Here is a 24,000-nt window from a genome sequence, read left to right on the forward strand (position 1 = left end):
CACTATTGTTTGTTTCATGTATGCATGGGTTGTTTCTCACACAAACTGAAGCTCTTTGAGTGTCAAGCGTTCATACCAGACCACAGGGATGGAAACATGAGGGATGCTCCTATAACAGACTCCAGTTAACTTGTTATATCTAGTGCGTCTACAAGGTAGAGAAAAAGGTTGATAAAGGAAAAGAAGTAATAGCTAGATAAGAATGACAAATAGCTGGCAGGATTCTTCCCCCAACTGTATTCAGAGCAGGCATGCTAATGACCACAAACCTCTCCTCGTGAGTGTAAATTCTGCCTTGGACTCCTCACCACGGTGCCCCCTGGCAGGTACAATAAAAAGTTCAGAGTGGACAGATGAGAAGAAATCTATTTACCATCTCTGATATAGAGTTTGTTCTCTGACATTATAGGAATAACCCTGATTTCCCTCACCTCGTTTTTCAAAACTAGTTTAAGTAAAGAACCCACATGCTAATGCAAGAGATGCAAGAGACCAAGTTGGATCCCTGGGTTGGGAAGATCCCCCAGACAGAGAAATGGCAATTCGCTTCAGAATTCTTGCCTGGGGAATTCCACGGACAGAGCAGTCTGGTGGGCCACAGTCCATGGAGTCGCAGAGTAAGACATGACTGAGCACGCACACACACACACACATAAAATGAAAACGTACGGACAGTGAAGGTAAAGTTTTTAAAAATGCAGCTTTTTTATTTTTATATAAACTAAAACACCAGAGCTTATTGATTCCTATATTAAATACATAAATTATAAAATAACCATTCATAAAACTTTACATACAATAAGTTGGTTCCAATCTCTACGGTAATACATACAGTACATGTACATTTTCAGTGTACTTCAAAGGATCATTCTGGTGAAACTCAATTTATATTTTTCTTCCATTAATAAACAAGCACTGAAACAATCAATGGAGCCATGCTAATGAGATGGAGAGAAAGAATCCCCACTGCAGCAGATGATTGAATGAAAGCTCTGAGAAACTGACTCCCCTGGCGGTATTAACACAGTAGATGCCTGGGGAGTTATGTATCCTGTGCACTGGCTCTACCATACTCTGCTACATAAGTCCTACTGAGTCCCTGCAAAACTGGATCGTGAAGGTTCAGGTGGGCATGAACCCTTTTGGGAATGAGATTGTTAGCTGATACAAACATGGGACTTTGGACCAATGTTAATACTGTAGATTGTGCTGGATTCTGTTGCTCTTTCCAGAAGACCACTGGCATTATTAGAAGGCTAGGTGGCAGGTCTGAGTAATTGGAAAACCAATGAGTAGTTCTTTGCTTCAGTCAGAAACAGAGAATAGTAGTAATGGACAGAAGGTAGAGAAAAGGGAGGAGAGACAAGCAAGGAGGGGAAGACACAGATATCAGATGCTGAACAAAAACATGAGTTACCCAGCAGCCTCAGAAAACCCTTTCCCAATTCCTCAATCCTAGGACAGAAGTACATTCTGTAAGCACTCACACCATCATACTATATACAGAATATATATGTGTATATATCTACATCACATATTTATAAAAGTGTTTGGATTGTGATCTGCCTCATTGTGGGAAGTTATGGTTAATGGGGGAAAATAGGCACATTTTGTGACTTATCAATCAAATACAAGTGACTGCTATTATCACTGGATGCTGGGGACCTTGTTTTGGGAAACTCCTCATCCACACTAGAGTTAGTTCATGGAGGCTTGACTGTAGGCAGATTTAGACTCCAAGTTGTTCATCTACAGCGCTCTCACCCTACAGAACTTTGATATCACAAGGATGGAAATATAAGCATGGGAAGAAAGACCTCAGTGCAAAACTACAAAGATAAAAATAGGGAACTTCACCCAACCAACTACCTGTACTTCTGAGTTTGATATACTAGGTTGAATATAGCAAATTATAATCCTTCTATTTTTGCCACATTGCCCCTTGAAGTTTCTCTTTAGCGATTTTGGCTAAACATTGGACTTAAACTCTCAATAACAAAAGACTTATTTAGAAAGAACTAAACTGCCAAACTAAAGGCAGTAAAGGAATGTGAATCTGCTGTGCGCAGTACTGAAATGGGATCATAGAGGATGAATTCCAGCTTCTATTATGTCTGAACCCTCCTGCCACAATGCCCGAGGCTCAGTCTTAAGACAGTATATTATATAGAAATGACAAGGCAGTTGAACAGGATGGAAGTGTTTGGCGCTCAAGACCTTGTGCCCAACTTTCTTCCTTTTAGAAAGTGGGAGTCCACTTAAGGGGAGGATTGGGCCATCCTGGAAGGGTCAACTCACAACAAACAGTCATCCAAGACTTGCTCTGATAACTGATCTCTGAAGTTATACTGAACTATTTCAGTATAGTAGATAAGTATATATATACACACATTCATATATATATGACTATATATATATGCTGTGCCATTCTTTGATAGATCAAGAAATACAATTAAATATTTTAAAAAAAGTCTATGCTGCCCATCTATTTTGACAGATCAAAAAATGCAGTTAAATATTTTTTTAAAATGTCTATGCTGTGCATCTATTTTGATGTAATATAACACATAAGATCCAGTTATTTTGCATCAGCACAGAACTGATGAATATTATTTTTATAATTTCCATGAAAACCTAAGAAGGTTAAAAAGACACGCTTCATTTTAAAACAATGAACTTACGAACTAAGTTGAAGACACTGAATACATAAATTACACAATGGGCTTATAAAAAAAGTTGACAATCAATAGGCAAAAAAGAACAAGTTGGCCAGATTTATTTTAAACTAAAAACCACCAAAGTAAGTCGAAATAAAATACTGTAGCTAAAATCATTTGGCAAAACTTTATTTGTTCCATTACTAGTGGAGAATATACTTGTCCTACTTCAGTGATGACCCATGAGCCCTACATCATCTCTGTCCTCCTGAAGATACATGCCACGGATGTGAGCAGTTTTTTTTTTTTTCCTTTTTTAAAAATACAAAGCAAGATTTATTCTTCTACCACTAAAACTTCACTGTTGGCAAAAATTTCATTTATATGGCATAAGTTAAAAGGGATTTTGTAGCTATTTTTAGCAAATTCTAGTGTTACCTAAAACAACACTTGGGTGACAGCTAATTCAGCATCTGTTGATGCTTTCTGGTTTTACAGTCAAATATAGTCTTCAATTTCTTTTCCTTTTCTTGGGAAACTTTTCCTGTTCTGAATAGTTATGCTAAATTGGGGCTTTCATTTTATCTCAAACCTTTTTTTAATGTTTTTGGTTATGTTTATTTTCCAAGAGATGAAGACTTTAGGAAAAGTTAAGTAAAATGAACCCTGAAGAATGCTGTTCTGGTTGTTCCTCATTCATGGCCAAACATGTCAGGATAGCTAAGATGAAGAAATTAGGTATTAAAGATTGGAGTGAGGATCATCTGATCCCTGTAAGAAGTAGAGCCACAGTCAACCTCTCAACTGCTGAGACACTCTTTTTACTCTTGCTGATCATGACATGCAAGGGAAGCATTCATCTGGATATGGTCCATTTCCTTGGATCCACAAGTGACCGGAAAATACATGTACAATTTTGCTGATGATTTTTATAATTGTGGAAATGCATGACAAAATATTTAGCCTTACTCAAAGATTTGTTAATTTTGAAGATCATGAGTAAAGTATGATAAAAATACCATCTTTTAGCTTAAAATCTTAGAGAAATTTACTAACCTCCTTGATCTTAAGCAAAAAGAAAGAATTCCTTTTTTTGTTTTTCCTTGCATTTTCCCTAAACATATCTAAAGCTGCTTAGATGGTCATACTCACGGGGATTGCTCTTGTATGACTTTGTGTATGTGACACAATCCAATTTATAGCAGATAAGGTACCTGATTAAGCTACATTATTTGAATAAATATTTCTCATCACTCGAACCATAGTCAGTGCTTGAATATAAAACTTAACCTACAAGTTTCTTGGTGGGGAAAGCAAGATGAAGAGGAAGGAAGTAGGCTTGGTGGAGCAGATGGAGTATGAATTTTCTCAGATGCACCCTGGGATGGCCAATGGAAGAGACAAGTCATCTAAAATATGGGAGGGTAATTTATCCTCTTCCATACATTCTGAGATTTGAAAGTGTTGGGTCACAAACTGTAGCAGCACCCTTTTGTACATTGCTTGCACAGTGAATGTACTCTTCATATTTGATATGGAAACTACCTGTTGAACAGAGAATCCAGCAGAAGGATGGGTATATTGTACATCCCCAGTAGGACATCTACAAGACCTCCCCTCAAATGAAAGGGATATCCATCAGACTAATTATGTGATACTCTCAGTTCACTCCAAACCTTAATTTCATGTCTGACTCTCTTATGATAAGGGAGGACTTCTGTATTATGGCATGCATATGCAGTAAGGAGAGCTAGAAGATGCTTATTGTTGAAATGACACATTCTTCTATCTTGTTAAATAGCATGAAAATAATCTATTTACTATAGGTGATTAGAGCTCCTGGTTTTGGATCGCTCAATCTTTATTGCTAGTAATTGATGGGAAAGCTTCAGGAAACTGAAGCACTATTTTATTACACAGGGGACTCTTTTTCTCAACAACACAAGAAAGTCAGATATAGCAGTCATCATAATTACAAAGCACTTTGTGCTACTTTAAGCACCTCTTGTTCCAGAATTGCAAAAAAGAAAGAAAGAAAAACCTTATGAAAAAGCATTTTAACCTCATTTTGCAGATGAGGAAACTGAGGCACAGAGAGGTTAAGTGACTGGGCCAAAGATACCTGGGTCAGCAGTAAATATAAGAACAAAAAGTGGGACCCCTGCATTGTAGCTTTAATTGTACTTTCTTCAGTCACTGTTCTGGCTTTAAAAATGCCAGCGCCAAAACTGAAGAGTAAGATACTGAATTCACGTATGGAAAGACTTGTGTAGCATTTCATAGAAAGAGTTTCTGGCTCCCTACACACATTCTTAATGCATGGGAATGCTAGCCCTGTAAATAAAATCTTGACAATTTGAAACATTGAGGCTGTTTTGTTATCTACAGTAAATGAGGCTAAAATTAGCTTTTTTAGGAACTTTTATTTGCTCTCAGAGCTGAATCCAAGACTCAGTATTACATAACTTAGGAAAAGTACCAGTCTTCTAATTGTCTATGGTAGAAAATGACCTTCTCAGTAACACAATGTTACTTTTATATAAAAAAGTAGAGCTACCTTGTTGCTGTCATATCTCTGGGAAAAAAAAATTGTCAGTCTAAATAACAAGAGGTCAGAATGCTCTAAGCATATCAGGATACTTCTAAAAATAATCATATTTTCACTTAATAGTCACATCTCTGTGGAAAATTCATTTGTTGATAGAAGTTTACTTATCGCCTCTATTTGTATCAAATCACATGTTATTTGCAGGCAATTTTAAGCAGCCATTTGAAGACCAGTATTTTGGAAATGGAAAGATTCAGAGATGCCTCTGGCCCTATAGTCGGTGGCATTCTTAGACAGCACTAAGTCAGGGAGCTTGTGATCTAGAGCGTCATCTTCTTAATTTTCAATAAGAATGAGATCAGTTTGTTGTTCTTGGAAGACCACAGAAAGCCAAGGAAGCATCTGCTTTTATGCATCTTATGTTGCATTTGCCTGGATCTTTCACACTGGTTGCCAGTTTAGTCGGGGTCACTGTGATCCGCTTCTCATCTGTCATGTGTGGAATGCGTTCCACAAGCTCCACTGTTTGCAGAAAAACCGGACACTGTTTTTCTTCTCACTCACATTGCAGATGTCTCTGTTCCTGAGGTTTAAACAATAATAAAGACAGAAAAGCAAATCCCTGTAGTAAGAAACCAGACTTTTCAAATCAAACATTTTATTGTAAACAGCTCCTCATAGGTATTCCTCGTGCTTCGATCCCCACCCCCCTTATCTTTTTGTTTTGATTTTTTTTAATGATGTTTATTTCAGGACTAGTATTTCCATGGGGTGTGGTGTTACATTAAAATGACCCCCCCTGCACAGCAGGGGTAGAATGTTTCTTTGTAACTTTGGTTCCATGCCCAAGACACATCTTTGCTTGATCTGCTGAAACTGTTTCCCTTGCTGAATTGTTTTCTTTCACACAATATATGTCTATAGTTCTTTCCTTCTGGTTTGACATATACAGGTTTCATTAAATGCAGCATATATTGTAGATTTTCAACAGGGTCATGTAGGAACTGTCAAGTAAGAAACCTTGAATAATGGCTTTAAAATACACAGGTGTAGTCCTGGCTACAGGATGGGTCTTAGCTTTTGATCTCCCTTTCACTGCTGTAAACATTTCTGCCATCTTTGAAGGTTTAGAAGTATTTGCTTTTCTGCGGTCTTATCCGTGTTTTCGGTTTCTCTGTAAAACAGAGGGAGAAATGCTTTAATCATCATTTCAGTCAATAGCTGAAACAGGAAAAAAAAAAGCACAAATTCTTCTTTTTTAAATTAAAAAAAAAACACCATTTTTATTCTTTACCACCTCTTGAGACAGTATAATCTTGTGTGTGTTATGTAAAGAAAGTCTCTAAGCTTAATTTCTTTCCTTTAAAATGAGAGAATAGAAGTATCTATTTCAAGGGTTGCTGCAACGTAATACATATAAAGCAATTAACAGTTCTTGTCTCATATTAAGTTATTATCAATATTGTCTTTTTCTCTGGGACTTTCTAAGCCAACACCTTTAGAAGTTCAACTAAGATATTACTTTAAATTTAATTTTTTAAAATTTTATTGAAGTATAGATGATTTACAATGTTGTATTAATTTATTCTGTATAGTAAAGTGACTCAGATGTAAGTGTATGTATATCTATAATATATATACATATATATTTTATGTTCTTTCCCATTATGTTTTGTTACAGGATATTAAACATTGTTTCCTATGCTATATAGTAGGACCTTGTTGTTTATCCATATAATAGTTTGCCTCTGCTAATCCCAAACTCCCATCCCTTCCCTCCCCTACTTACCAACCCCCTTGGCAACCATAAGCCTGTTCTCTCTCTGAGTCTGTTTCTGTTCTGTAGCTTTGTTAATTTGCATTGTATTCTAGAATCCACATGTAAGTGATATTATATGGTATTTGTCTTTTTCTTCCTGACTTACTTTGCTTAGTATGAGAATCTCTACGTCCATCCATGCTGCTGCAAATGGCATTATTTCTTTTGGATGGTTGAGTGATACTCCATTGTGCATATACACCACATCTTCTTTATCCATTCATCTGTTGATGGACATTTACATTGCTTCCATATCTTGGCTATTGTAAATAGTGCTGCTGTCAACACTGGGGTTCATATATCTTTCTGACTTATAATTTTGTCTGGATATATGCCCAGGAGTGGGATTGTTGGATCATATGGCAACTCTACTTTTAGAGTTTTGAGGAATATTTTTACTGTTTTCCATAGTGGTTGTACCAATTTAAATCCCCACTAATAGTGTAGGCATGCATGCATACTCAGTTGCTAAGTCGTGTCCAACTCTTTGCGAACCCGTGGACTGTAGCCCGCCAGGCTCCTCTGTCCATGGGATTATCCTGGCAGGAATATTGGAGTGGGTTGCCATTTCCTCCTCCAGGAATAGTGTAAGAGGGTTCCTTCTTCTCCACATCCTTTCCAAAATTTGTTATTTGTAGACTTCTTAATGATGGACATTCTCATGGGTATGAGGTGGCACCCCATTGTAGTTTTGATCTGCATTTCTCTAATAATTAGTGATGCTAAGCATCTTTTCAAGTGCCTATTTGCCATTCATTTTCTTTGAAGAAATGTCTATTTAGGTCTTCCACCCATTTTCAATTTCTTTTTTGGGAGGCTATTGCTGTTAAGTTGTATGAGCTCTGTATATTTTGGAAATTAAGCCCTTGTTGGGAAAGACTGAAGGCAGGAGGAGAAGGGGACGACAGAGGATGAGATGGTTGGATGGCATCACTGACTCAACGGACATGAATTTGAGCAAGCTCCAGGAGTTGGTGATGGACAGGGAAGGCTGGTATGCTGCAGTCCATGGGGTCGCAAAGAGTCGAACATGACTGAGCGACTGAACTGAAGCCCTTGTTGCCCACATGAAATATTACTTTAAAAGCAGGTCTGTCTACACCTTTCACTGACTTACTTGTATGTCAAAATTTCTCTCCAACAACATTGTTTAATGGCAGACGGTCTCTATCCCAAAGTCCTGATCTGAGGCTTCCCTGGGAATTTGGCTACACAGGTTTCCTGTTTGGCCCCAGAGTATCTCTGAAAAGAAATTTCCCTGGACGGTGCCAGTCAATATATCTATCCCCATCCCTCTTTAATTCCATGTATCTGGGTTTTCACTTGGGTAGAAGCTTAGGACATAATACACTCCTCCAATAAAAGCCAGAAAATGGCACAAAGGATATTTTATCATTTACTGCATAAGGACGTGAGCTTAAGAGTCTGAATGGATGGATGCAGAAAATGAAATTTCCATGAAAAAGCCATTTAACTTCTCCAAGGCTTAATTTCCCCATCTATAAAGTAAAGATACTAATTCTGTAGCAGAATTTAATGGTACTCCAGAAATGGTGACAAAGATCCAAAGTGGTGGAAAAGGAGGCATGCAGTATCTTAGGATGCTTCCAGTTCACATACAGAGGCAAATCAGAGATTCAAAGAAATTTCTGCCACAGGTGCAAGTCACAACTATTTGGAACTCATATTTGCAGAATCACTTGGTTCATTCCCAAAGGCCAGATCAGACTGAGATAAAAAGTGACCGAGTCACAGGAGAGTGAGTAGGAAGGAAGTACAGAGATTGGGATGAGAGTATACTGTGGGAGGGAGGTGTAGGTGCCAAAGAGGCAGAGAGATTGGCGGTGCTGGGACAAAGGAGGGCATGCTCAGTTGCTTCAGTCATGTCCGATTCTTTGCAACCCCATGAACTGTAGCCCCCAAGTTCCTCTCTCCATGGGATTTTCCAGGCAAGAATACTGGAGTGGGCTTCCATTTCCTGCTCCAGGGGATCTTTCCTACCAGGGATTGAACCCAGATCTCCTAAACTGCAGGCAGATTCTTTACTGCCTGAGCCACCAATTCAGCCCTATAATATTCCCATGATTCTCAGTAAAGAAGAGAACTAATCTGAATGTGTATAAAGATGCATTAGGTGTGTGCATCTCTCTCTTCTCTATATATGTATACACACATATAGTGTATTTTTATATAAAATAAGTATGTAACACAAAATAACCAAACAAATATTTTCCTATTAGTGATTTATATTCTGTTCTTAAACCAAAGACTAACTTAAATTATATATAAAGATAGCTACATTAAAAATGAAATGACTTGTGCTTCTTTCCTTTTAGCAATTATCTAAGTCAACCTCAGAAATAAATCTTAAATTCTGTTTCAAAGCACATATGCACCATTTCTCCCCATCACAACTAAAGTAAAGCCCGTCATTTGAGGAAAATCATGTTGGCTTTAAAAAGCAAATGGACTTACAGGCAATCTCCCCGAATGTTAAATTTCTGTAAATTGAGTATCTGTGAAAGGAACTATGATTTTTACAGCAAAGCCAGGTTTATTCAAACTGGCATTATGAATAACTGAAGTATTATCTAATAGGTCACTATAGATGAGCAGTTTTCAGTGAGTTAAGGGTGAGTATTCTATAAATAAAACTGTAGAGAATACAAATTCACCTTTGATTCAGAAGCCCCTTCTGGATATCACAGAGCCTCAGGGATTCTTTTGAATGTGTTGCCCTGTAGAGCTGAGCTTTGAGAGTTTATGACATGCCACCAGACTCTAAGTCAGGGAATACAGTTATGTCACTGCTGACTTAGGACTCTAGTATCCAAGTACCTGCCGGCTTGTCTGTTTCACAGAAGACACTCAGCATAATGTGTCAAGATCAAACAAACAAACTCATAGAGAAAGAGATTGGATTTGTGGTTACCTGAGGTGAGGAGTAGAGGGGAGGGATACTGGATGAGTAGTCAAAAGCTGTTATACAGACTACCAGTCATAAGATAAATAAGTACTAGGGATATTATGAACAACATGATAAATATAATTAATGTGATTATATGTTATATATGAAAGTTGTTAAGAGAGCAAATCCTAAGAATTCTCATTGCAATAAAAACATATTCTATTTCTTTAATTTTGTAGATGTTCATTAAATTTACTGTGGTAGTTATTTCACAATGTATGTAAATCAAATCATTACGCCATACACCTTAAACTTATACAGCGCTGTATGTCAATTATATCACAATAAACCTGAAAGGAAAAAATGAATGCACGAAGCACATGGTATCTCTTGAAACCATGTGGGGTTCCCCCTTGCTGTGCTTAGTCACTCAGTCGTGTCCGACTCTTTGCAGCCTCATGGACTGTAGCCCGCCAGGCTTCTCTGTCCATAGGAGTTCTCCAGGCAAGAATACTGCAGTGAGTTGCCATGCCCTCCTCCTGGGGACCTTCCTAACCCAGGGATTGAGCCCAGGTCTCCCTCATTGCAGGCAAATTCTTTACCAACTAAGTCACCAGGGAAGCCCAAGAATATTGGAGTAGGTAGCCTATCCCTTCTCCAGGGGAACTTGCTGACCCAGAAATCGAACCGGGGTCTCCTGCATTGCAGGCGGATTCTTGACCACCTGAGCTACCAGAGAAGCCCTTAAGGTAAAAAGTCCCAGTCTAATGCATGGGACTGAGCTATTTAGTCAGCAACCACTGAAAGCAGTGAGGGTACCTTCTTGGGAGCCTGCAACAGTTTCTAGATCATCCCTGACCAAAATGACTTAGGTAATTGCTAAAAGGAAAGAAGCATAAGTCATTTCATTTTAAGGTAGCTATCTTTATATATAATTTAAGTTAGTCTTTGGTTTAAGAACAGAATAGAATATAAATCATTAATAGGACAAATATTTGTATGGTTATTTGCAGTATGCTTTTGCTACTTGCTAATAAGTGAAGCCCTTTTCTTCCTTACCTCCTCCTTCCTCTGTCTCACCTGCCTTGGGCATATAAGTAGAATTAATCAGTTGCCAGTAATGTCTTATTCACTTGTATTATTTAAATCCAGATTATTATCTGAAGAGAAGAGATGAAAAGGTAACTACTCATTTTGGCTTAGTTCCTAAACAATTGTACTTGGCAGTACTAGAGGTTTTATTTTCAAACTTGTATATTTGCAAACTCAGTATATGTGATAGCCAACTTTTATTTCATAATAATAGCTAAGAGTTGCTGATTACTGAACCATGTGCCAGTCAATCTGGCAAATTATAAGCATAATCTTATTTAATTCTTTCAACACAATACCATGATGTAGTTAATATAGTCACAATCATTTCATGGAACAGGAAACCTAATTTTGGTCTAAATCTACCATGACATGCTAGTATTTGGCAGGATTGAAACTTAACAGTATATTTAACTTCAAAGCCATACATGTTAAACTACTGACTTTTTCCTGTATGCATTTTATATTATCCAGATTCATGGTACCAGGAATTTGTTACATAATTATTATTAATTATAATTATATTTTTTTCATTTGACCACTCCGAAGTGTCAATTATGTGCTACTCTAGAGGAAAAGCAAATCAAATTTTGTATATCCCTCAAAAAAATTGGGGAAAGGTATGGGGGATGAGCATACAGCAATTTTAAATCCCAAGAGCTATGTAGTAGTATACAGATCATAGAAGACACCTCTGATTGCTGATATATATACACATAAGTGATGCTCAGAATGTGAGAGAAAGGCCTCTTTCATGTGTGAGGCACAACAGGGTTAAAAGTGGACTGTGGCATGAGGCTGCCTGGATACAAATCCTAGACCTGTCCACTGTAGCTATATGGTCCTAGGAAAGTCACATGTTGTAGTTTCTCCAATAGCAAAAACAAAAGAAATAAAAGCAATACCTACTTGCTAGAGGGGTTTGTGAGGATTAATGTATCTGTTACTTAGAACAGCATCTAGCATGTGGCTTTTAGTCATTATTGATACTAATGTTCAAACTTACTCCTTTGCTAGCTAGTATTTACGAGTTTACGAGGTTTGATTTTTCTTGCCTACACCGCCACGTAGTACTTGTGCCTCACTGAACTTTACTTGCCTCGTTGACCGATTGTTATTTGGGGGTGGGAACTGCTTGTTTTCTGATGCGCTGGCCATTCTGATCCTTTTCTAGAGAACCTTGCCCATTTTTCTTTAGATATTCTCATTCAGTTTAAGAGACTAAGTGCTCTTCTTTGTGTGCTGCAAGGCTACTACTCCTCTTGTCAGATAAAGGATAATTTTCAGTCTTAAAAGAAAATCTTTTGGAGTAAGGAATAAAGCCCGGGAATTGGCTCTATAAGGATACCACTTGCTGGGCATTTCTGCTTTACTTCTTTCTTGTGTCAGGTCATGCTTTCCTGTTCCACATCCAGGTAACAAAGTTGATACCCCCAGAGACAGAAAGCATCTCTCTCCCATTTTTCAACTTATTATTGAAAATGTTAAGTAACATGGGGTGGGAAAAGATCCTTGCGTAATATAACTTAATAAGACAACCAAAGTAGACACAGACCGTGGTAAATGAACTTAGAACAGCAGGTAGGCCTCCTTTATTTTTAAGTAATGGTGTTAAGGTTTCTGCTTTCTGTACCTGGGTAGACATTAGAATCACCTGGTTAGCTTCTTAAAAATATAGATCAATCTTATTCTCCACTCCTCTCATCCTCTGTCTCATCTCCGTGTCCGATAATCTGTTTCATTAAATTGGTAGTAAGGCTTTGAATTCTGTATTTTTACAAAGATTGAGAATCACTGTCTAAGATTCTTTTTACCTACATCCACTTACAAGAAATGGATTTGATAATATAATAATAGTGAGTCTTCATTTTTTTCTAGATTGACATTGAAAACTATCTTATTTGAAAACAAGATCCAATTTTCCTAAATATCCTGTTTTCCTGAATTCTGATGAAAATGAGCTAGGAGAAAGGGTTAAAAAAATCAGTCATTTTAACTTGTTAGATTTATAGGAGCACAATTTTCAAGCTGGAGGAGTCACTGAAAACATACTCCTGTTTCTTCAGTTTGTAGAGACAGAAGTGACTCTTTGAGTGTAATGAGAGGCTTACAATGAGAATTCAGAGATCCACAGACATTACGATTTTCCAAAGCAAGACACTTAGCTAGAAAAAGATTCTTGACTTTCATCATGCTTCATTTCTTTAATAATCACCCAAATGGACTGGATTGATTTCTCATTTTATGGCATTTAAGACTGGCATTCTTCTTATCATAGAAGTCTTAGAAGCACATTTTGAGAATTAAATGGAATCTTACCTGTAAGAGGCACCTTGACATCAAGGCCATAGAATGAAGGCAAGAGAGAAGAACAAGAATAGAAACAGAAACTGCAGAAGAAAAAGAAGAGGATTATGTACATCTGAACTCTTGCAGGGCCATTCAGGTTGTATAAAACCTCAGCTTTTCCATATCGCTCAAATCTGATCATTTCTCACATACACACAAAGTACCTTTTAGTTAAAAAAACCATACCTTTTATTCGTTCACTGGTAAAGCAATACAGTGACTAACTGGTGTTCAGCTAACATCGACTGATACATTTTTGAATTCTGAGAGGGTCTTACAGGTAATTGGTCTAAGCTCTGAATCTTATAAGTGAGAAAAATAAACACAGAGCAGTTAATCAACAGACTAATTGCATATAATTTGATGGTACAGTGAAGCCTAGAGCTTAGACTTCCTGAGTCCTACTCTACTATGTGTTATTATCTCTATTTTTAATGTGTGAGAATGTAATTAAAAAATTTAAAAATGATCAAAGCGTATGCTTTATCACTCAATGCTATCATTATTTGGTTACTATGGCAGAGCAGGAAGAATATTAATTTGCATGGTAAACATTGATTACTTATCCACGGTGGGCACTCCTGAGAGGGAAATGGAACAGTATTAGTAATTACATTGGGGTACCAGGCATAACCTGGGTCTGTCCTGGGTGAGTGAGGGTATGTGGTCCTCCTACAGGTATGAACTATGCTTCTACATCAGAGATAGCTTCAGACATATGAACGTATGCTGTTGCTCCAGCTTGTCATGCTTCTGAGATAGATGTCTCCTTATTTGACTCATAGAAGTTAAATGGAGTCCGAGCTGTCTCTCTTCACCAAGAACCTTCACCAGAGAAGCAAAAACTTGGGTGGAAAACATACTTTGTGTAGCACTGGTAGAAAACCAACTGTATACTAATTAGAAAATCTTACAGGTCAGATCAGTTTTCTCAAATACTGATTTCCCTGGGGATTTGCTCTTACAGAGTCATGAAGTCTTCTGACTTGTTATAACCCTTCAGGAGCATTCTGTTCAACATGATAGTTTTGAATAAGTCCTGTATGGCAGTCTCATATTGGGCATATTAATCTGCCTATTTCCTTGAATGGCACTACTTAACAAGGCTCTTGCTTCATGGTGGCAAAACTGCATGAACAAGTTATAAACATGGTGTGAAGAACTATGTATTAGAGACCAGTCTAACAGAATGAGGAGCAGAAACTCTTCTTTTTTTCCATTCCTTGAAGATGGGTAGTGATAGGATGTCACCTGTAGTGAGAGTGGATGAAGGAGGGGAATGGAAGGCTTCCACTATTCCCATGAGATGGTCAGGTACCAGGGCTACCTCTCTGGGCATAAGGGATGCTTATCACTTGATTTACGATGAGAGTCTAAATTCCATGCCACATGGTGGGCAGGCTGTGGACCTCAGGGTCAGACACCTGACCTCTGCTTTTGATTTGCCATAGACGGGTTATATGATTTTGTGAAAGTTGTTTGATGTCTTCGAGCCATTGTTTCATTATCTGTATAAAAGGGGAACATAATATCTGCTGTGTCTGTCTCAATAATCAGGAGAATCAAATGAGATGATGAATTTGGCAGTGCCTTGGATAAAGTGAAGAGCAGAATGTAGGAAGCACTGTAGCTATGTTTGTTGCTATCCCCTGATTTACACTGTGTGCGTGGGAATTGAGGACAAAGAAGGAATATTGTATGTGTCCTGAGGGGGTGGTCACGTACCCCACAGGAAAGAATGAAGACTATCTCTGACATAAGTGATCGTTAGCCTTTTTACTATGCTTGTGGATAAGCAGAATTGAGGTCAAGTGAATAGAAGTTGCTTTATAAACCTCATCTCTCATTCAAACTTCTAATCAGAAATCTACTAGATTGCCTTTGAAATGGCTTAGTTTAGTACTACATACGGAATTTGCTGATTTAACACCTAAATAATCCTCATTTTCTGTTAAGCGTGTTAACCTATTATAAATATTTAGGAAGTTCAGACCTGTAGAATGAAAAGTTCACCTACTTCAGCTAGGGTGGTGACATAACTAGATATAAAAATAATTCCTTTTTCTGTTTTCCCTAAGTTGTATGGGACTGAACTGAGTGAAGTTACTGGGGCAGAGCTGTCTTCTCTGCAATTTCCTCCCGGAGCCACTCCAGGACTGTTTAAGAATCAGCAGAGAGAGTGACTAGGATAAGGGCAGTTCAAAAACATCGGAAATGGAAGGCATCAGTGGTGTCCTTTGACAACCATGGAAACTGTGGATAATCCCTGCCTTCTTTGGGCCTTTCTGCCAAACAGTAGGAAACGAGACTCAGCTTTTAGTTTGTTACACTCTACCTTTCTCTCATTTAATCCCACAGAACTAAATAGGACACTTCAGAAATGAGGAAAATTCAAACTTGCAAGCTTACATAAGATATGCACTTCACATTTAGACATTTTAAAAATTATACTTTAATTTGACTTATACTTTCTTAGTGTTTCCTAATTTTCATGTAAGTGACTTCATTTTTTCCCTCATGGAACAGATGAGAGGAGGTGAGGGAGAGTGTTGCTGCTGCTGCTGCTGCTAAGTCGCTTCAGTCGTGTCCGACTCTGTGCCACCCCATAGACGGCAGCCCACCAGGCTCCCCATCCCTGGGATTCTCCAGGCAAGAACACTGGAGTGGGTTGCCATTTCCTTCTCCAATGCATGAAAGTGAAAAGGGAAAGTGAAGTTGCTCAGTCGTGTCCGACTCTTCACGACCCCATGGACTGCAGCCTACCAGGCTCCTCCGCCCATGGGATTTTCCAGGCAAGAGTACTGGAGTGGGGTGCCACTGCCGTCTCCAGAGGGAGAGTGTTACCACCCCTATATTTTAGATACAGCTTAGACACCGTGGATAAAGTCACTTACCCAAGCTTAAATAAGTACATGAAGACTCAGCCTATGTAAGAATCTAGGGGTCTGATTGTTTGGCTACTGGACCTTACCAACTTCCTCTGAGAAGGACAACTATAAAAGCAATTTGGGATGAACCAAATTCTAGTCGTTATCTTGGAAATGGCGGGTGGTTTACTACTTGCTCCTTGGGTGCCCATGGAAGATACTGCAAAACAACCATGATTTTTTGCAACACAGGGGTTCAGGCAGCTATTTCCAGTCAATGAGATTGGAACTCCAGAGAATGCCTCTTGCCATCTCTGCTGTGTCCCTCCTCAGGCCCAGGGGGCTCCTGGCATCCTAGGCAGGACAATTTTGTGTTAATTATGCAAGACTGCCGAACTCACTGCAGCCAAGCAGCACCCCTGTGTTAGTCCTCTCCCTTCTTCCAGAGCACACACATTTCCAAATGCCATCTTCACTCCCCAAGAGTGTTGGCTGACTAGGAAGAAGCAGTTCTTCTTTCAGACCACTGGGGAAATGACATGAGGGCAAAATTTTCATGTGTCAATCTAAGTTTCTGAACACATTATTTCAAAAAGGAAGAGGAAAGCAGAGTAATAAAACTAGAAGAAACTTTTGGAAAAGATGTGAAGATGGGAAAGGGAAAACTGAGGAAAGAAAACACTTACAGAAAAGAACAGGAATCAAAACAAACGGCAAAAATATATAACTGAAAGCAGAAGTTTTGCCAGAACCCTGGTGCCTGACTACAGGCAGAGATTAACTATACCTGCCTACACACAACACACAATAGCTGAGAAGAAAGAAACACAGTGAGTGAAACAAATACTACTGTCTGATCTAAAAAATAAAGATTGAAATACACACTGAAGTTCACACATACCTTTTCTTCTAGGTCCTTTATTTGTCTTTTCTGGATGTCTGTTTTATCTTCCAAGTCACGAATTCTCTGAAAAAAGGGGGAAAAAAACCAAATGCTTTACAAAGTGTTAAGTTAAACAAGACCATTCACCAGCCTAAAACACAGAACTTCCCATAAAAACATTAGCATCTGGAAATGTCATGTATACATTTTTCTGCATCCGGTGGGTTATTGCATATTTCAAAAATTGCTTGTATTCATATTCAAAATGATTGTCATTGAGTGTATTTTAAAAATATTTGCCATCCTTTTCCTTCTGGGTAAATCTATCTCTGCAGACCTCTTCCCTGTGACAGAGGTATGGTTCTCACCCCACTGCACTTGACCTTGGTCAGTTAGACCTGTTTTGGCCAGTGGAACATGAGCTGGGCGTGAGATGTGGGAAAGTCACCTTTTTGTGGAGACAGCTGTGTGTCCCAGAGCTAGAGAGAAAGAAACACACTTTGTTAACAGTAAACCATTTGGATTAAGTTTTTGATTGTTTATTGCCTCATTAAAAAATGGCTAAAAGTGGCTCACACAAATGCCACTAGTTGCTGTTCTACTTTTTTTTCAATCTTATTTCAAATTTGTTTCAGGGTACAATCTTCTCATAAAACCAAACTAATCAATTTTCATAAAACAAAGTTAGAGACTACACTTCAAAAAAGAATCCAAAGAAGGAACTGATAACTTAGGGGAAAAAACAAGTGATCTTGAAGATAAAAAATGCTCAGAAGCATCTTTGAAATTACCTGTAAACTGTAACAAAACTTCAGTAATTTGAATAGCACAGATTTGAAATCAACATTACATAGACACTAATTTGCAAGTGACAGAGGAGAGTGAAAATGCTGGCCTAAAGCTCAACATTCAGAAAACAAAGATTATGGCATCCAGTCCCATCACTTCATGCCAAATAGATGCGGAAACAGTGACAGACTTAATATTTTGGGGCTCCAAAATCACTGCAGATGGTGACTGCAGCCATGAAATAAAAAGACGCTTACTCCTTGGAAGGAAAATTATGACCAACCTAGACAGCATATTCCAAAGCAGAGACATTACTTTGCCGACTAAGGTCCGTCTAGTCAAGTCTATGGTTTTTCCAGTAGTCATGTATGGATGTGAGAGTTGGACTATAAAAAAGCTGAGCACCGAAGAACTGATGCTTTTGAACTGTGGTGTTGGAGAAGACTCTTGAGAGTCCCTTGGACTGCAAGGGGATCCAACCAGTCCATCCTAAAGGAGATCAGTCCTGAATGTTCACTGGAAGGACTGATGTTGAAGCTGAAACTCCAATACTTTGGCCACCTGATGCGAAGAGCTGACTCATTGGAAAAGACCCTGACTGGGAAAGATTGCGGGCAGAAGGAGAAGAGGATGACAGAGGATAAGATGGTTGGATGGCATCACTGACTCAATGGATGTGAGTTTGAGTAAACTCCGGGAGCTGGTGATGGACAGGGAGGCCTGGCGTGCTGCAGTCCCTGGGGTCGCAAAGAGTAGGACATGACTGAGCACCTGAACTGAACTGAACTGAACTGGTTTTGTAAGTGAATAAAAGTTTTCAAATTTCCTCTGGCAAATTAAAGGCCTTATATGTTCATAGTATAGGGTTACACAGTGTAGGCTTGTAATTTAGTATAATTAGTCTTTTGGGAATAATTAGAAAATGGAGAACTGGAGTCCAAGAAGAAAACAATGGAAGCTAAATGATGTGATAACATAGAAAGACCAGTTTTTACAGTGCAATGTGGGGAGACAAAAATGCAAGCTGGAACAAAGAACAGTTGAACTTGGAAACTACAGCCCCTCTCTCTGAACAGTGGTTCTCAACTAGGGGTGATTTTGCACCCCAGATGACATTTGGCAATATCTGGACATTTTTAAATTAGTTAAAGTGATCTTAGTATATTCACAAAGTTGTGCAACCATCACCAATAATTACCCAGACAGTTTCAAATCACATGTGATCACCAGTCACAACTAGCATCCAAGGGGCAGAGGCCAGGAATGCTCTAAATAGCCTGCAGTACACAGATCACTCCCCGCCAACTTCCACCAAGAAGAATCATCAGACCCAAAATGTCAGTCAGGCAGAGATTGAGAAATCCTGCTTTAAATGAAAGGGGGTGAGGTTTCTGCAGGAGAGGAAGGTGTGTTTTTTTAGAAGGACTGTGAAATTATATGACAATGAATGCTGATATGTGTGACAATGAATGATAAGTAAACGTGTGTGATGTGTGTGCTTGTGTGTATTTCCATAGTGCTGCTTATGCTCCAAAGCTACACAGTGAAAGACTAAATTTGTTAGCTATTTCTACCTTGAGTGTGCAAGTATTTCCTTGATATAGTCTATTGGATGTGGAGGCAAGCCTTACATCAAGTATATCATGGGCATGAGAGATTAGTGTAGTGTCTACTCAGCCTCCAAGTCTGTGCTTGCTGGGCACCTGCTTACATGTACAGGATTGTGCTGGATGTAATGGAGAACACAAGTAAGGTGTCACTTAGTTCTTGATTTCCAAGAACCATCACATCCAGATGGGGAGATAAAAATGGAAAACACAGGAAAAAACAGATTATGTACAAAGCGAAAACAGAGCAAAACTAAGCATAATTCCATCACCAATCTCTAATACCTCGTACAGTGCTTAGTTGTACAAAGGAGCTGCCTATACATATTAATTGAGTTAGGTCTGCTCCATTGTGTGCTGTGGGCTTTATTTCTTTTTCCTTCCCAGCTTTTCCCAGACTGCCGTCTGATCTAACAGGAAACCCTGCAGAGTCCAAAAGAGATCTCTTTTCTACCAAGTAGGAAGGGTTCTCCTGTTCTCAAGTGTACCAAGTCCCCCATCAGAACTGCGACCTCCCGCATCCTACACCCATCTACAGCAGCCAGTGTGAACTCTTAGAACGTGAAACGGTAGGCTTCCTTGGCAGTCCAGTGGTTAAGATTCTGCGCCTCCAATGCAAGGGTGTGGGTTCGATCCCTGGTCACGGAACTAAGATCCCACATGCCATGTGCCACAGCCAAGAAAATATCACACACGCACCAAACAAAGAATGTGAAATGATCACAGCAGTGCTTGAGCTTTAAGGGGCAAGGAAGAGGAAGAACGGAGAGTCAGCCGAGTTGCTCTTAGAATAAAATCCAAACTTCTTCAGGCCCAGCACGATCTAGCCCTGTCTCACCTCTGCAGATTCACCTCAGTCGCCTTTCCTCTGCTCTGTGTCCTCCTGCCATACTGGCCTTCTCTCTGCTCCTTGAGTATCTCAAGCATTCCCACAGTAGAGGCTTAGCCCCTGCTGATCCTAACTTCTGGCCACCTTGCCAAGATCTCTGTGTGGCTGGTTCTTTGGGATTTCAACATCTTCAGACCAGCCAGTTTGGAGTGGTTAACGCTACTCCCGAGCTCTCCTTCTCACACAACACACACACACACAGACACATGCATGTGTCTTCAGAGCACTCTCTGAAACTGCCTTGGCCGCTGCTTGTTTGCCTTGTCACCCCGTCTCTCTTCACCTGCAGGACACATGAGAGAAGTGACCTTTATGTCTTCGTCCGACATCACATTCCCAGCACCCAGCACAGGCAGGCCCTCAGTAACTGGTCTTGAACGAGTGCATAAAAAAGTATGGTATATATATATTTTTCCAGTAATAAGTGATCCATTGTTTTCATCTGGGAGAGCATCCTGAAGGAGATAGAGCTTACACTGGGATTAGAAAACATTCGGATAAACGCAGCAGACTTTGAAGGGCATTTGGGGGTCAGTAGTCAGGCAAACTGGAGAAGGCAATGGCACCCACTCCAGTACTCTTGCCTGGAAAATCCCATGGACAGAGCAGTCTGGTAGACTGTAGGCCATGGGGTCGCTAAGAGTCGGACACAACTGAGCGACTTCACTTTTACTTTTCACTTTCATGCACTGGAGAAGGAAATGGCAACCCACTCCAGTGTTCTTGCCTGGAGAATCCCAGGGACAGGGGAGCCTGGTGGGCTGCCATCCATGGGGTCGCACAGAGTCAGACACGACTGAAGCGACTTACCAGCAGCAGCAGCAGTCAAGCAAACGAAGGCTTACAAGTGGAAAATCATGGCCTCAAGGGTAAAGGAAGAGTTCTGCACAAATAGAGGAATGTAAGCTCTGGAGATTGTCTTAAATCCAGTTTTTAGGGGAGGGTTAGCCAGCTACTGAAGGACCTGGAGATTTCTGCATGACTAGACTCAACTGGAAAGTGGGATCATGGAAGCTTTTGAGGAAGAAGGTGTCATTGGAAAAGGTGAGAAGGATAAGAAAAACCCCAGCATTTTCAGCCTGAGTGCTTTGAGATATCGTAGTTCCACTTCCAAACATCTTGTCTGCTGTCGTCCCCTTCTCCTCCTGCCTTCTATCTTTCCCAGCATCAGGGTCTTTTCAAATGAGTCAGTTCTTTGCATTAGGTGGCCAAAGTATTGGAGCTTCAGCTTTAGCATCAGTCTTTCCAATGAATATTCAGGACTTGTTTTCTTTAGGATTGACTGGTTAGATCTCTTTGCAGTCCAGAGGTCTCTCAAAAGTCTTCTCCAATACCACAGTTTAAAAGCATCAATTCTTCGGTGCTTAGCCTTCTTTATGGTCCATACATGACTACTGGAAAAACCACTGCTTTGAATATACAGATCTTTGTCAGCAAAGTAATGTCTCTGCTTTTTAGTACCCTAAGTTTGTAACAGCTTTTCTTGCAAGAAGCAAGCATCTTTTAATTCCATGGCTGAAGTCACCATCTGACTTTGATCACCATCTGATACTGTAGCCCAAGAAAATAAAGTCTGTCACTGTTTCCATTGTTTTCCCATCTACATGCCATGAAGTGATGGGACCAGATGCCATGATCTTTGTTTTTTGAATGTTGAGTTTTAAGCCAGCTTTTTCACTCTCCTCTTTCACCTTCATCAAGAGGCTCTTTCATTCCTCTTCACTTTCTGCCATAACGGTGTCATCTGTATATCTGAGGTTATTGACATTTCTCTCGGCAATCTTGATTCTAGCTTATGATTCATCCAGCCTCGCATTTCACATGATGTACTCTGCATATAAGTTAAATAAGCAGGGTGACAATATACAACCTTGACTCACTCCCTTCCCAATTTAGAACCAGTCTGTTTTTCCATGTTCAGTTCTAACTGTTGCTTCTTAATCTACATACAAGTTTCTCAGGAGGCAGGTAAGGTAGTTTGGTATTTCCATTTCTTTCAGAATTTTCCACAGTTTGAGGTGATCTACACAGTCAAAGGCTTTATAGTGTAGTCAACGAAGCAGAAGTAGATATTTATATGGAATTCTCTTGGCTTTTCTATGATCCAGTGAAAGTGAAAGTTGCTTAGTCATGTCCAACTCTTTGAGACTGCTCCTCTGTCCATGGGATTTTCCAGGCAAGAATATTGGAGTGGGTTGCCATTTCCTTCTCCAGGAGATCTTTCTGACCCAGGGATGGAACCTGGGTCTCCTGCATTGCAGGCAGAGTCTTTACCATCTGAGCCACCAGGGAGGCCCTATGGTCCAATGGATGTTGACAATTTGATCTCCATTTCTTCTGCCTTTTCTAAATCCAGCTTGTACATATGGAAGTTCTTGGTTCATGTACTATTGAAGCCTAACTTGGAGGATTTTGAGCATTACTTTGCTAGCATGTAAAATGAGTACAATTGTGCAGTAGTTTGAACACTCTTTGGCAATACCCTTCTTTGGGACTGGAATGAAAAGTGAGCTTTTCCAGTCCTGTGGCCACCGCTGAGTTTTCCAAATCTGTTGGCATACTGAGTGCAGCACTTTAACAGCGTCATCTTTTAGGATTCGAAATAGCTCAGCTGGAATTCCATCACCTCTACTAGCTTTGTTCGTGATGATGCTTTCTAAGGTCCATTTGACTTCACACTCCAAGATGTCTGGCTCTAGGTGAGTGATCACACCATTGTGGTTATCTGGGTCATCAAGATCTTTTTTGTATAGTTCTTCTGTGTCTTCTTACCACCTCTTCTTGATATCTTCTGCTTCTTTAGGTCCAGACCATTTCTGTCCTTTATTGTGTCCATCTTTGCATGAAATGTTCCCTTGTATTTCTAATTTTCCTGAAGAGATCTCTAGTCTTTCCCATTCTGTTGTTTTCCTCTATTTCTTTGCACTGTTCACTTAGGAAGGCGTTCTTATCTCTCCCTGCTATTCTTTAGAACTCTGCATTCAGATGGATATATCTTTCCTTTTCTCCTTGGTGAAAGGCAATAGAAACTTGAGAATATAACACACCTAACAGCTCAGACCAGATTAACTTAAACAGAACCTTCTCTTTTGGGAGTAAATACCTTAGCTGATTGAAGAGACACTTAAAAGCATTGACAAAGTTTTAATCATAAATAAATTTAGATAACTATTTCTCCATCTTAAAAATAAACACTTCTACAGTTCTATGACACACCTCCCACTTCGCTGAAATTAATTAAATGCTACTGCATTCAAAGAAATATTTATCTAGAGGACAAGTTCATTCCCTTAGAGAAGCAATGATTCTATTGAGTCTATTATTAAATGCTTTAAAAACTCTCTTCAGAGCTGAAATCCAAAACTTTATGATGGAATCTCACGAAATGCACATGTTTATTATCTTTGGAACAAAATGGCTTTAGCTTTAACTTGGGTAATTTACTAGCCTATAAAGATCCACAAAATTCTTGGCCACAACTGAAGTGTGGTAAATGTCATGTTCCCCATAAACTGTTCTTACTGGTGTCATAAAATAACCCGTTCCTTTGCTACTCACCTTGATCTCTAAAGACCACATGATTCTCGCCTCT

At 39.3% G+C, this 24,000-nt stretch overlaps 1 protein-coding gene across 2 annotated transcripts in view; it reads right to left on the bottom strand.

Annotated features, from left to right (window-relative positions):
• Positions 1-13,363: 13,363 nt before the first annotated feature.
• Positions 13,364-24,000, bottom strand: part of JAKMIP2 (janus kinase and microtubule interacting protein 2) — a 56,224-nt gene continuing 45,587 nt past the window's right edge. For both annotated transcript variants that reach the window (XM_068980927.1, XM_068980926.1), the window contains 2 exons: positions 17,142-17,207; positions 13,364-13,414 (listed from right to left, as the gene is read on the bottom strand). In XM_068980927.1, coding sequence (XP_068837028.1) covers positions 13,364-13,414; positions 17,142-17,207 — 117 coding nt within the window. The remainder of the gene's footprint in view (positions 13,415-17,141; positions 17,208-24,000) is intronic.

The sequence above is a fragment of the Capricornis sumatraensis genome, chromosome 9 (genome assembly GCF_032405125.1).
Source record: "Capricornis sumatraensis isolate serow.1 chromosome 9, serow.2, whole genome shotgun sequence".
Classification (NCBI taxonomy): Eukaryota; Metazoa; Chordata; class Mammalia; order Artiodactyla; family Bovidae; genus Capricornis; species Capricornis sumatraensis.